Source organism: Macrobrachium rosenbergii, chromosome 21, assembly GCF_040412425.1.
Source record: "Macrobrachium rosenbergii isolate ZJJX-2024 chromosome 21, ASM4041242v1, whole genome shotgun sequence".
In the NCBI taxonomy this organism is placed as follows: Eukaryota; Metazoa; Arthropoda; class Malacostraca; order Decapoda; family Palaemonidae; genus Macrobrachium; species Macrobrachium rosenbergii.
The window spans coordinates 17,233,160-17,245,786 of record NC_089761.1 but is presented as its reverse complement, the minus strand read 5'-3'; the positions used below and the strand labels follow the sequence as shown (position 1 = coordinate 17,245,786).

The following is a 12,627-nucleotide window of genomic DNA, read 5'->3' as shown; positions in this document are numbered from 1 at the left end:
GACTTTGAGACAGTGGCACTAGAAAATCTGAATAGAAAATAGAATGGTTCCTGATATCCGCCTCCCAGCGGTGGGAATGGTACTAACCACCTGGCCCCACTGCGTGCGAGTTTGAAATTCTGTCGGACTTGGAGGGCCACAGCTATATATATATCTGCCAGGTAAGAAACATGAACAAACTTTATTTTATCATTAAAATTTTTTTTTTTACAATCGTGACTGTTCCTAGGAATTGGAATAGGGACGCATGTGGATCTGAAAAAATTCTAAAAATGGCTTTCATGATAGGGTTCAAGAATGTGTCCACTAAATATTATGCTAAAATTTGCCATATTTCTCTAGTTATGGCCTAAAATGTAACAATAACTATATACCCATAAAACACCAGTAGCGCAAATGATTTAGTCTGGTATAGTTTTTTATGATATATATTACGAAAACTTCCTTTGAAATGAAATGTATAATGTCAATAATATCCTACTCGGCACCTTTTAGTTATTCCTAGCCATGACAACGCCCACATCATACCATGACGCTCAGATTGTGGCCGAGAGTTGCCTATAAACTTCCAAGCTAGAAGGACACGTTTTTCATGCTCGCTAGCCTTGACTGAACTCTGTATTTTCTGAGGTGTTTTTGTTTTTCACCGTGCCTAAAAGGTCCAAGAGTTCACTTCATGCTTCTAGAATGCGGAAAAGCCAAGTGGAAAAGTCCAGGCGAGAAGTAGAAGAAAGAGTTCAAGAAATTAGTGCCATAGAGGGGAATGGAGCGACGGAGAGAGAGAGAGCTGTCGCCCATCAAACGGCGCAGGCAGCGATCTCTGCTGACCAGAGACCAACCACATCCACCCCTAAATGCCTCTTTATTTGTTCGTCACTACCAAAGGGAAAAGATATTTTAGAAAAAGAAAGCAGTAGCTCGGAGGCTGATATTATAGACGATCCTGAAAATAAAATGATCATAATAAGTGAAGCAAGACTTGATGAATTACTTGAATCACGAATCCCTAATTGTGAATGTAAAGTAATTCCCAGGATCCATTTGGCAAGGGATGGATCCGAGACACTAATAAAAAAGTGTAGGCAACTAAGATACCCTAGAGTAATACCTTGCAGCAAGATCAGACAGGGGGGGACCAGGAACCTAAAATTTATAAGAACGTGTCTTAGGCACATAAATAATCAATTAATATTCTTATTTATAATCATTTTGCATTAATTAATACCCAAAAATAAACATTAAAACCATAGAATTAATTGTAACACAGTCTTTGAAGTCCCTTTTACTTTTTTATGTAACTAAAATTTGAAGGCATATTTCTCAAAACATAAGTTTTTCGCTTTAAAATGCATCTCCTCCCTTAGTATTGGACCAATCTAAATGAAATTTTAAATATAACATGGGAAACATGGATTAAAACAAAGCCGGGATTTTAATATTTTGAGTTTCTGATTTTTGGCAATTTTTTTTTCTGTAATTTTTCCGAAAAATTTCATTGAAAAAAAAAAAATTCATATCTCAAAAATAATTGAAAATCAAAATCCCCGCTTTGTATTGAAGGTCCATATGTGTTTTATACGTGGTTCAAATCTCATCCCTTAAAACCAAAAAGCAAAGGAGGAGATGCATTTTGAAAATGGCCATTTTGGCCAAAAATGCTTTTCAAAGTCACAAAACCTAAGGTCACTGAACAAAAATTTTTTCCCCAGAAGTTCCACACAATATCCTTTAACAAACCCCCTATATCAACAACCTGTCGTTAAAAGTCGGAAACCGGCCGATCCCCTTAATAAAGTATGAAGAATGGTATCAGTTTTTTCTTCCATAAATTTTATAAACTTGCAGAAGACAGAAATTTTGGTTTTCTAACAAGAAAATTTTTAAGCATTGGTGAAATAAAGATGCATGATAAAACATTAGCAAGTCCCTTTGCCTATGCAGTCAGAGGCCAACAAACATTATAATGGGGGCCTCAAGGCACCAGCATCTCCCTTATAAGAAAGCCCAAAAGCTCCTGGCATACCTGCACTATTATCTGTAGCTGTATGACTTAAATGGTCTCTGCCATTCAAAAGGAAAACCTTCATGAAGGGCATGATCAGGCGATCGATGTAGCAAGGGTTGTTTTGGCATGCTGCCTTCAGTATCATCAATGTCCCAAATAACATGGTTGGAGGAGCACTAGCACTTTTTTCATATGAGGATAAACCCTCAAATATTATTTTTAAATCTGAGCATACAAATCTTCAAGCTCTTCATACCGAGAAGCCACAGTTGCACTTGTTGGTTCAGTAGGGAAGGTTGCCATCAAACGTGCTAAAAGAGAATGTGTAAGACGCACTACACGAGAATTGCTGTATGTCATGCAAGCCACTAAACCACGCTTCAGTCCACGCATTGCTTGCAATATCTGCTCTTTTCTCAACGTACCAATTAGGTAAGTGAAAACTTCTAGTCCAACACAAACATTAGCTAAGTTAGGCTGGGATGATTCCAAACTCAAGAAATGTTTATCTAGCCAGGCTAATTTGGGATCTGCGTTTGGCCACATATCAGGCTTAAGAGCTCAGACAAAAGAGTTACACAACGTGCTGATAGTGTCTCACCAGGAGCCACCATGCCTGGTGTAGTAGTGCTTTCATTAACCTGACATGCAAGTCGAAAAAGAAAGTACACAACTGCATCTGCTTGTGTTTTTTCCATTGGTTTATTCATATCAATGCTTCCCCTAGAGCTGCCCCCAACAGATACACGAGCTCGTTTTGCATCTGGTCCTTCAGTTGAAGAAGATCGCTTGATTCCACCAGGTTGCTGTAAATGGGTAACCAAGCTTGAACCACTATCACTATCAGCATCTTCCCTTCACTCTTTTTTCCCCCACTTGATACAAACCTATATAAAGAAACAATATTAATAATACATCCACATCTCATTTAGAAAAAGAAATAAGAGCATTACAATAAACTTCCTACAATATGGCTTGAAATACTAATCATTACTAAAAGCTCATCAAAATTAACAAACATTAATATTCCAATATCGAATCTCAATAAAAAAAATCTTCTCACAAACATTAATATTCCAATATCGAATCTCAATCATAAAAATCATCTCATAGATGAACTATAGCTTGATAATAAGAAGGAAATTCAACCAGACCTACAAGCCAAGATTTTCATGTTTCAAAGACTGGGAAAAAAGTATTACTTATTGAAGGAACAATTTCCTTGAAGTTAAATCCTGAGGTGTTTGATAAAACTAATATTGCACTTGAAAAGATTTCTCCCTAGTATTAGGCAAAATCACTAAAGTTACTCCAATACCTAGATTATAATATATGGTTTACATGGACTATAATCTATTTTCAAAACATTAAAAAATTATTACTATGTCAATATTTAATGAACACTGCAAAACTTAAAATTTCACATGTGAAATCTGAGTGATATTTATGTAAAACTTTCAAAATTGCATTGACCATATGGAACACAAGAAGAAAATGAAGGGTAAAAACCCTTGGCATTGAGGGAGAAAATAAAACCTTTTGCACCGGAGGATGATACCTATGCATTTGAACAAAAGAAGAAAATGAAGGGTAAAAACCCTAGGGCATCGAGGGAGAAAATAAAACTCTTTTGCACCGGAGGATGATACCTATGCATTTACAGTTAGGTTTTTGGTCTGGTTTATTCAATTTATGACGTTAATTGTTGTGCTACCTATTTGTAACCAACAGCTCTCCAAAAATTAAAAAAACTATGCATTTCACAGGGAAATAGGGCACTCACTTCAGCTAAGTCAACAGCCAATCTCCTTTGATCCAAGTTAGCTGTTGGAGTGAAGCCAAGCCGATGCATTGCTTGGGTGATGTGATGTGTTAGATGGTGACGTACTGGATAATATACATTTGCATGGCGGACAACTAACTGTAAAATGTGCACCAACTGTCCAACTGAATGACCCTCTTCTACCAAAATTTTACGAGTCCAATGGGTCAACATTGTGTTACCTGAAAGAATTTGTTAAGGTCTTTGAAGCATACTACAACAAAATATATCACAAGAAAAACAAATTTTCCTCTTCAGATTATTGCAGGAAAACATATAAGTTTGATATAAATAAATTCAGTTTTCAGGAATAGCTATATATATTATATATGGTACAAATGCAACACTATCTTAATATGTGCAAACAAAGAACTTACTTAATTTCTTAATTTCCTTTATTACAGTTTTAAACTTGATGACTTCAATTAAAGTTTTTACCCTATACCTCTGTAACTGTATACCCCTTTGACATCTTTGCAGCCATTTTGTACTAAAATGACTTCTCTAAATTTACTGCAATTTTCTTTGTTAATCCAATTTTGCTTTTCTTATACTCTGTAACACAGATCAATTTTGCTATCTTCCATCAAATATCACAAAATGTGTAAGCCCATATGGTATATACAGTAGTGTCCTTCCATTAACGTCACTAAATATGCAAGAAAACAAGGGATCATAATTACAAGTATAATAACAATAATTTGCAATAACATGCAAGATAACTTACCATCTTCCATTCGAACAGGCATGGCCGGTGTCAGGATTTCTAATGCTTGACGAACAACACTTTTAGCCTCCATTGCATGTGCTTTTAACAAACTATGGAAAACCTGAAGAACAATACGTTTATGGATGGCAAATTTGGCAATAATGTGTGATAACAGTAGATGACCATGGTACTTTGTGGCTGGATCGACACAATTCTTTGAAAGCAAACATGGCCAAGCAAAGGTCATGAGCCTCCTCAATTTCTGTCCTTGCCTCTTATTACCAGCATCGTGAATGTGGGCAGAAGCTTGTTCCACAAGAAGACAGGAGAACTGAAGTAATAGGATCCTCACAGCATCACTATAAACAAATGGTTCATCTGGATTGATAACACGAGTGATGAACACTGATACAACATTATCATGGTGGTCCTGGTCAGGAGCTGGAGGATATCCAATCAATTTTTCACCATCTCCACTTTCTAAGCTTACTGTCAAACACGGAATAATTATATACTGTAGTATGCGGGCCTTCAACTCTTGAGGTACATTCACATCTTCAAAAACTTCCACAAACTGGAAAAAGGCAGATCTCTTCCAATCCACAGAGAATGTCTGAGCAACAGTTTGTTCCAAAAAATCTCTTAGGAACTGGAAATCTGGAATGAAACGTCCAATAAAAGCTCTTAATAACTGGAACAGAAGTTTGATATCTTCTGTGTGATGTTTAAAGTAAGTGAGCAAAATTGACACAACCATTCGGGGTTCTTTCCAATGCATAAAATCTGTGCTTTCAGCTGAATGGTGCCTCTCCTGAAATTCATCTGATATCCACAGGTTCTTCAAAGCCATAACCAACTGACTCTGTGAAGCCAGCCAACTCTCATCTGAACGAGTAAGTAGGAGAATAACACGTACTCCGAGGTACTGAAGCTGTGCTCTATCAGCAGTAGACACAGGCTGTTGCTGCTGCTGCTGCTGTTGTTGCTGCAAACTTGCTATCTGCACTGTAGTTGGTGTTGCAAGGACGACAGAAAGCAACTTTTCTGTACAAGATTGTAAATGCTGTCTGAATGGAGCACTGTCTTTGTGACGAATCAAAAATTCAAGGTAACGAGCCCACTGTTGGTCTCTAGCATGGGGATCAGACAAGAATAGCTCAACAGTTTCCGCTGGATACCGCAAAAGAAATTTCATTAACGGTTCTCGGAATGGACTTCCAGCTTCAATTGACAATGCCCGTTCTGTCTGCAGCACTAGCTTGCACAACACTTCTACGAAGCGAACTGAAGCTGCTGGTATCTGGTGGAAAATGCCAACAATATTGGCACACAGTTTCAAGTCACTGTTGTCTTGTTTAGTCACTCCAGTGTTTTGCTTCCTTGTAACAATAGCCATCTCAATTAGGCTCTTTGCATGTTGAGTAAGCTGCTCACAAAGTTTTTCATTGAATGTATAAGGGAAAAGTTGCGTCAGATATGAAAGCCTATGAATGACTGGAAGTGTTACACTTCTGTAATGGCAAAGCTGTGATAATAAAGGGCGCATGAAATTATGAACCATTTCCATATCCATTTGACAGCCCTTCTGGAATTTATTCAAGCACTCAAAAGCTGTTTCTTGAAGCTCAGGGTGGGACGAATTATTAAGAGCTTTGTATAAAGTTGGGAATATTTTTCTCTTATCTGAGGAATGTAATGACAAGCTGCCCCAGGCTTTAAGGGCTGATTTCCCCTGGGGAACAAGGTTTGCAATATTTTTTGTAACAAGAGAGCTTTGCTAAATATGAATCTTCTGTCTCAACCAGCATGTGCAGCTCTGAATAGAAAAACTTATGCTCACTGACAGTTAAGTCTAAAGTAAAGAGTCTGGGTTCCAGAGTAGTGCAGAAAGTGTTGCCATCCATCAAACCTATCTGAACATTTGCAGGCTGTTGCACCGAAATGGATGTTTTTTGTCCAATCATGTCAGCAAGAACATCTTTATGAGGCTGCATGACCCTCAGTAATGCCCCTGCCATAACTTAATTTAGCTAACACATGAAGACTCTGCATAGCTTGTCTTTACTGTGGTGTTTGGAGATGTTACTTGTCGTGACTAATTCATGAGTTACATCATGGAGAGACTTTGTCTGAATCTGACGTGATTTCATCTGTGTTGTGTCACTTCCTTTAACTGAGAGCCACATACTTGCAACATTCTTTCCAAATTATTCTTAGCCATGTCTACCCCCCACTGATTCTTCCCCAGTTAGATCCATCATTACAAAAAGAAGAGCTCTTAAGAACAGAAACTGATGTTCAAGGACCCATTTCAAAGCCATTCTTTCAAACAAAAATTTTATAGCTATACATCCTCCAAGTTTTGCATACCAAGCTCTTTTCCCCGGCAAAGTCCACACTTTTCAACTAGATATTCCATTAGAGGTAACTGGCATGCTCTTTCCTTAGAACCCAATATGTTTGTTGCAGCCTCCATAATAAGGACAAGGGCAAGATGACCTGGCTTTACAAAGTTCCTTTTCTTCATGTCCCATGATCACAGCCAGAGCATCTATCAATACCAATGATCCATTCCTTGAACTTCTATTCCAGCTGTTGACCCATCATGTTAAAAGGCCCAGCTTGCTGTGCAATGGCAACCATGGTATAGTGCCTAACTAAAGACACCAAATCAGTTGGTAATACACTTTGTCTTAATTTGCCTTGATGGCAGCGTGCTTCAAACATGGGTTTCTGTGACTGCCATCTGATGCACCTAGTCGAGCTTGATCATCTTGGCATTTATAGTAAGTACCATGAACAGAAGAAATTTCACCATCCCTGAAACTGGGATGAGTGAAAAGCTTATTTACCATGTGTTTATCTTCATCATACTGCATGGACTACCAATAATGAAGCACTTGATGACCTCCCAAACACTGGCTCGATACCATGGTTCGGTATTGATGTCTTGAGAGCTGTAAAGGCTGTCTCAATAATTTTTTCGACTGGTAGATTTATTGAGTCTTATGTTCTTGAAACTGAATTGTTATACAAGTACTTGGATTTTCTTGCTCATTGTACTCCAACTTCTGGGGCTCAATCATCATTTTCCTGTTCCCACCACCAAACTTCCCAAGCACTATTTAAAGCTACTTGAGCAATGTTATCATTTGGGTTTCGACATAAATTAGCATGTTTAAAGTTAGCATAAAGCTCGTGCATTAGTTCGCTCGACTGGTTGAATATGCTCATAAAGAAATCTGGTTGTAGGTTATCCACACACAGCTCAAGGGTTCTTAGACCTTGGGAAATCAATGTTTGGGAGCCATTTAGAGCTGATACAAGAGGATCCATAAGATGGGGAGGTATGGAAGAAGGGCAAGAGAGACGGACAGGCACAGTCAAGCACAATTACAACAAAAGGTCTTTGTGTGCTGTTTATGCAGCCCACTTTGCAAACTGTTGAGTCCTTGAAGCAACGTTGTTAATTTAAGGAAGAAACTCTTGGTATAAGAGATCATGGCTTCCTCCACCAATGGACCTGAACAATGCTCTTAAAAGTAGAAAATAATTATATGATCCTTGGCACTCATTGCCAGTTCCATTGATCTGTTCACAATTTGGTGCAGATGAGGCTTCAACATTTGCTCATTTTAATGCTGCAAAACAGTGAAACAGAACCAAAAACTAGCTTGAACAATTTCAGGTACAAATTTGATCTGTCCATTGATGTACCCATTTCCTCCATGTGGCCTAGAAGGTATTCAACCAAAATAGTGGCAAATATGGAGAAGTAGTTGAGTTAGCCAGAAATGAGTTGCAACAATTTGAGGGTCGTAATTATGATATATTCTTTCCACCAGAATCGATGGTTGTAGAAAATATTTCTCTAAAAGTATTGGGATTCATCAAAATGAAGACTCCTCAAAATGTTCTAAAACTTCTTTTCTCCTCTTTCGATCTAACAGTCTGAGGCACCTGTCCCTTTGCCCTAAGGGTTGCTGGTTACCTGGTGCATTCAATGTATAAATATCTAAAGCCTTGCATTGCCCACTTCACCAAACCTTTCTAAATACTAGAGTTTCCTTAGGATGGAAAGCCTTGTTTGGACAGGTAGAGTTGGTGGATCAACAGCTGATTTACACTGTGCACATCCCCAGGTAATAGTTTTTACGCCACACACCAAAGTTTTCACTAAAGCCCTACAATCTACAACACTGTAATTAACTGTGACATTTGGAGGAAACCCTATTCTTTGTGTATCTCTGTCCTTGTTTTCATTTTCATTCACAGTCACTTTAACATCCTCCCTGGGTTCCTTTAATGGCTTCCAATGCACCCAGACTGGTGGAAGTACTGGGATTGCTACTGTTGATGGCTCCTGGAGCTAAGGTGATTGCAGGAGTTGAAGGTTGTTGAACGCTGCTGCTTATTCTTCAAGTACGGCCCTTGCAATTGAGCAATAGTTTTAAATTTATTCACAAAAACATATAACATTCACGATTAGTAAGTCTCTTCCTGCACCAGGTTCAGCTGGATTTGCTTCACTACGACTTCTAATACAGTCTACTAAGTTGAGTAATAACTTGCAGGACATGGTTTGAATACTTGTAGGCAAAGTCTCATCATGAATATTCTTGAGAACAAATGAACTGCTTGCAACAGTGCAGACTCAAGGCATTCTGTGTTATCCATTTTCTGACGCACAATGATGAACGCAGATCTTGCAAGGTGGAATAAGCACAGTGGACTCAAATGTCTCATGGCTGTCCACCCTCGACCAAAGAGCAAGCTTTCATCAAATAACTTATCAATGTGCATGGACAAATCCTGGAGGAAAAAAAATTACATTAATTGAATTTCTGGAATCCAAAACTTTAGAAAAAATTAGCAAATTTTCCAATAGCAAAGCCAATTGAAATATAAATCATATAAATTTTCATAATAAAATTTATTACAGGTATTCCCCTCTTTTACGATGGGGTTAGGTTCCAAAACCAACGCTTGTTGAAAAAATCAGAATCCCGCAAGTCAGAACCCAGCCTAACTAGGTAATCAGTATCATCTATACATATATGTAAAATAGCCACACTACACAGTATACTTTATACATATATGGTATAGTAATTATTAGTGTCAGCTAATTCTGAAGGTTCATATATGCAGATTGACAAGATAAGCCAGTATAAAGAGAAATTGAATAACAAACAAGGCCTAGCCTGCACTTTATATATCATATACGTAGCCTAGCCTACTACATTATACTGTATTCTATTTTCACATAATAACACCCCCGCATTATGCAAACATCAAAATAACGAATGATCCTTTCCATGGATCTTTTAAAAAGTTATGCTTTACTACACTGTATCCAATTGTATATATTCTCATATTGCTTTTGCATTATAAATTTTGGTTGTGTTTTGGTTTGGGAATCGATCATAAGCGATAACCGATGCCGCATTAAATCAGTTTGTAGCGCATTTCTTGCTTCTAGTTAGCGTAAAATGAATCTCTAGATACTTTATTTATATGGGACAGGATATTTTTCGTTATATATAGTGTTTTTAAGTCGAAATTTAATTTCAATATCTCATTGAAATATAACTTGATATGTCTTGTTGTGAAATTAATTTAGCTATTTTTTTGTTAATAGATGACAATGGTGGCTGGCCGCTTGTCATATAAAAAAAAAAATCAAGATTCCATTCGCTATTTATCTTGATTTCATCATCAGTATAATTTGACCTTTTCATGATTTATCTTTTATTGGCATGAAAACAGCAGTAACATGTCTCCAGTTTTCATGCCCGGTAGTTTTGAGTTTCATCCATGTTGCCAATGCATGATAATTTATAGTCATTAGCAGCTTGAACATTGTTTTTCAGCTTCAGCTACAACTTGCAGCTTAAATTTACTGTAGCAGTATATTTCCCTGCCAATCTTTTCTCCAAAGCGGATAAGGGTGTAGTGTAAAAAATATATCAGTACTTAACGTACATTTTTAACAAAACTACGTAATTTTTAACCGTACGATGATTGAAATACAAGCAAAACAGTTGTTATCTGATTCGGTTATTAGCAAAACAAGTTTCCCGCTCGGTTGTTTATGGCTTTACGCATTTTTGCAAGAGTATAACGTTACTAACAATATTATTTGTACGCTGTTGCTCTGCCCGCTTTTTTAAAATATTATCTATATGGAATAAATTGAACTCCATTGAGGAAATTATCGAAACTTTTTCTATTGTTAAAACGTTGGTCTCTCTCACTGACCTGATTTTAACTTCCTGCCTGCGCAAGTGAATCTAAAATTATTTCCTAAATAGCCTTCGGCCAACGTATCGCATAACCGTGATTAATTGTACTAACCCTAGTCGCCCGTAAATTTAAAATAAACTTTCAAATATTGCTGCATCGAGTTAATTGAACCCATTATCGAATTTGAGCACTACCTGTATTTGATAATTGTCTTTTCCTTATTATCAACTTATACTGATTTATGGGATATTTTAATTCTAAGATGATGTGCTTAGCTACTGGGGTTCGTGTATTCTAGCCTAATAAATGGCTAATTCGGCAAAATGGCTAATCGGCACCTCAGGTCCCAGTGATGCCAGATTAGTGATGGTCAACTTGTATATACATATATATACATATATATATACTGTACTGTATATATGTTAATATATATATATATATATATATATATATATATATATATATATATATATATATATATATATATATATATATATAACTACATATATATATAATATACACATACATACACACACATATATATATATATATATATATATATATATATATATATATATATATATATATATATATATATATATAACTACATATATATATAATATACACATACATACACATATATACATACATATATATATATATATATACATACATATATATATATACATACATATATGCATATATTTACATATACTGTATATACATATATATACACACATATACATATATATACATATATTGTATATACATACATATATATACATATTGTATATACATATATTATATACACATATATATACATATATTGTATACACACATATATACATATATACATATATATATATACATATATATACACACATACATATATATATAGTTTATTTTGCCCTTTTTTATCTGAGCATTTGATTCTGTAGAAGCAATAAGATACATACAAGAAATTCATTGTAAGAGGCATATACTAAGACACTTCAGTTATCAGTCCTTCTTCACACTCATTATGTGGGTGAAGGATTCCTACCGTCATTCAAAAGGAACCAGATCTCAAGAGCAAATGCCCACTGGCAATGGCGAAAGCCAAGAAGAGAAATCGACCCAAGCTAACAGTGCCAACATAAAGAATGAATCTCATAAGAATCCTAGTACAGCGCTCAAATACTAAGACAAATAACCTATATCCACAAGCTTCTATAGGAAAAAGTAGCTCATGTTCTATATGCAACTATTTGACAAAATAAAAACATTTTACCAAGAGCACCATATCATCTGTATATCCTTTTGACAGCTTTCCAGGGTAGACAGAGCCCAAACAAATTCATGAGGGTTAAATAACACTTCGGGTTTTGTTACAGGGTCACATACTGTACGACATACAGTCAATACAAACCACAGGCAAGTCAGATATGTCAACACTTTTGCTGAAGAACCTCACTGCCATGATTATACTTGGACATCTGTTCTGTATACTTGGTATGTAAGGCATCAATGTTCATCCTAATGGTACACAAAATATTTTCTTCTGACTGACTGCAATGTATATAAGTATCCAATGGAGCACTTTCCTATTCAAATAACACAACACAAACTTACCTGATACTGATACTCATATATTCATGGACCTGAATTACCAAGTCATAGAGGACAAGAGAAAATGAGAATCAACTTTGTTCAACATTTTGCAAATGTAACAGATATATCTAGCCAATAAATGGTCACAAATGCCACTTACTTTTCATCAATGAAATGAGAGCTTTTCAGTGAATGTGCCCAAAATGAATAATTTAATATGCACATACAACTGTTAAAAGACTGTCAATTCATTATTTA

General features: G+C 36.2%; 2 protein-coding genes across 2 annotated transcripts in view; one reads left to right on the top strand and one right to left on the bottom strand.

Annotated features, from left to right (window-relative positions):
- The window catches only part of LOC136849730 (oxysterol-binding protein-related protein 9), a 272,256-nt gene that overhangs the window by 34,240 nt on the left and 225,389 nt on the right, over positions 1-12,627 (top strand). The gene's annotated exons all lie outside the window — the stretch shown is intronic.
- LOC136849729 (transformation/transcription domain-associated protein-like) lies at positions 2,229-7,509 on the bottom strand. The gene is made up of 3 exons (XM_067123105.1): positions 4,555-7,509; positions 3,789-4,009; positions 2,229-2,892 (listed from the first exon to the last, which is right to left on the bottom strand). The coding sequence occupies exons 1-3, from the start codon at positions 6,107-6,109 to the stop codon at positions 2,863-2,865; spliced, it is 1,806 nt and encodes a 601-aa protein (XP_066979206.1). The 5' UTR covers positions 6,110-7,509; the 3' UTR covers positions 2,229-2,862.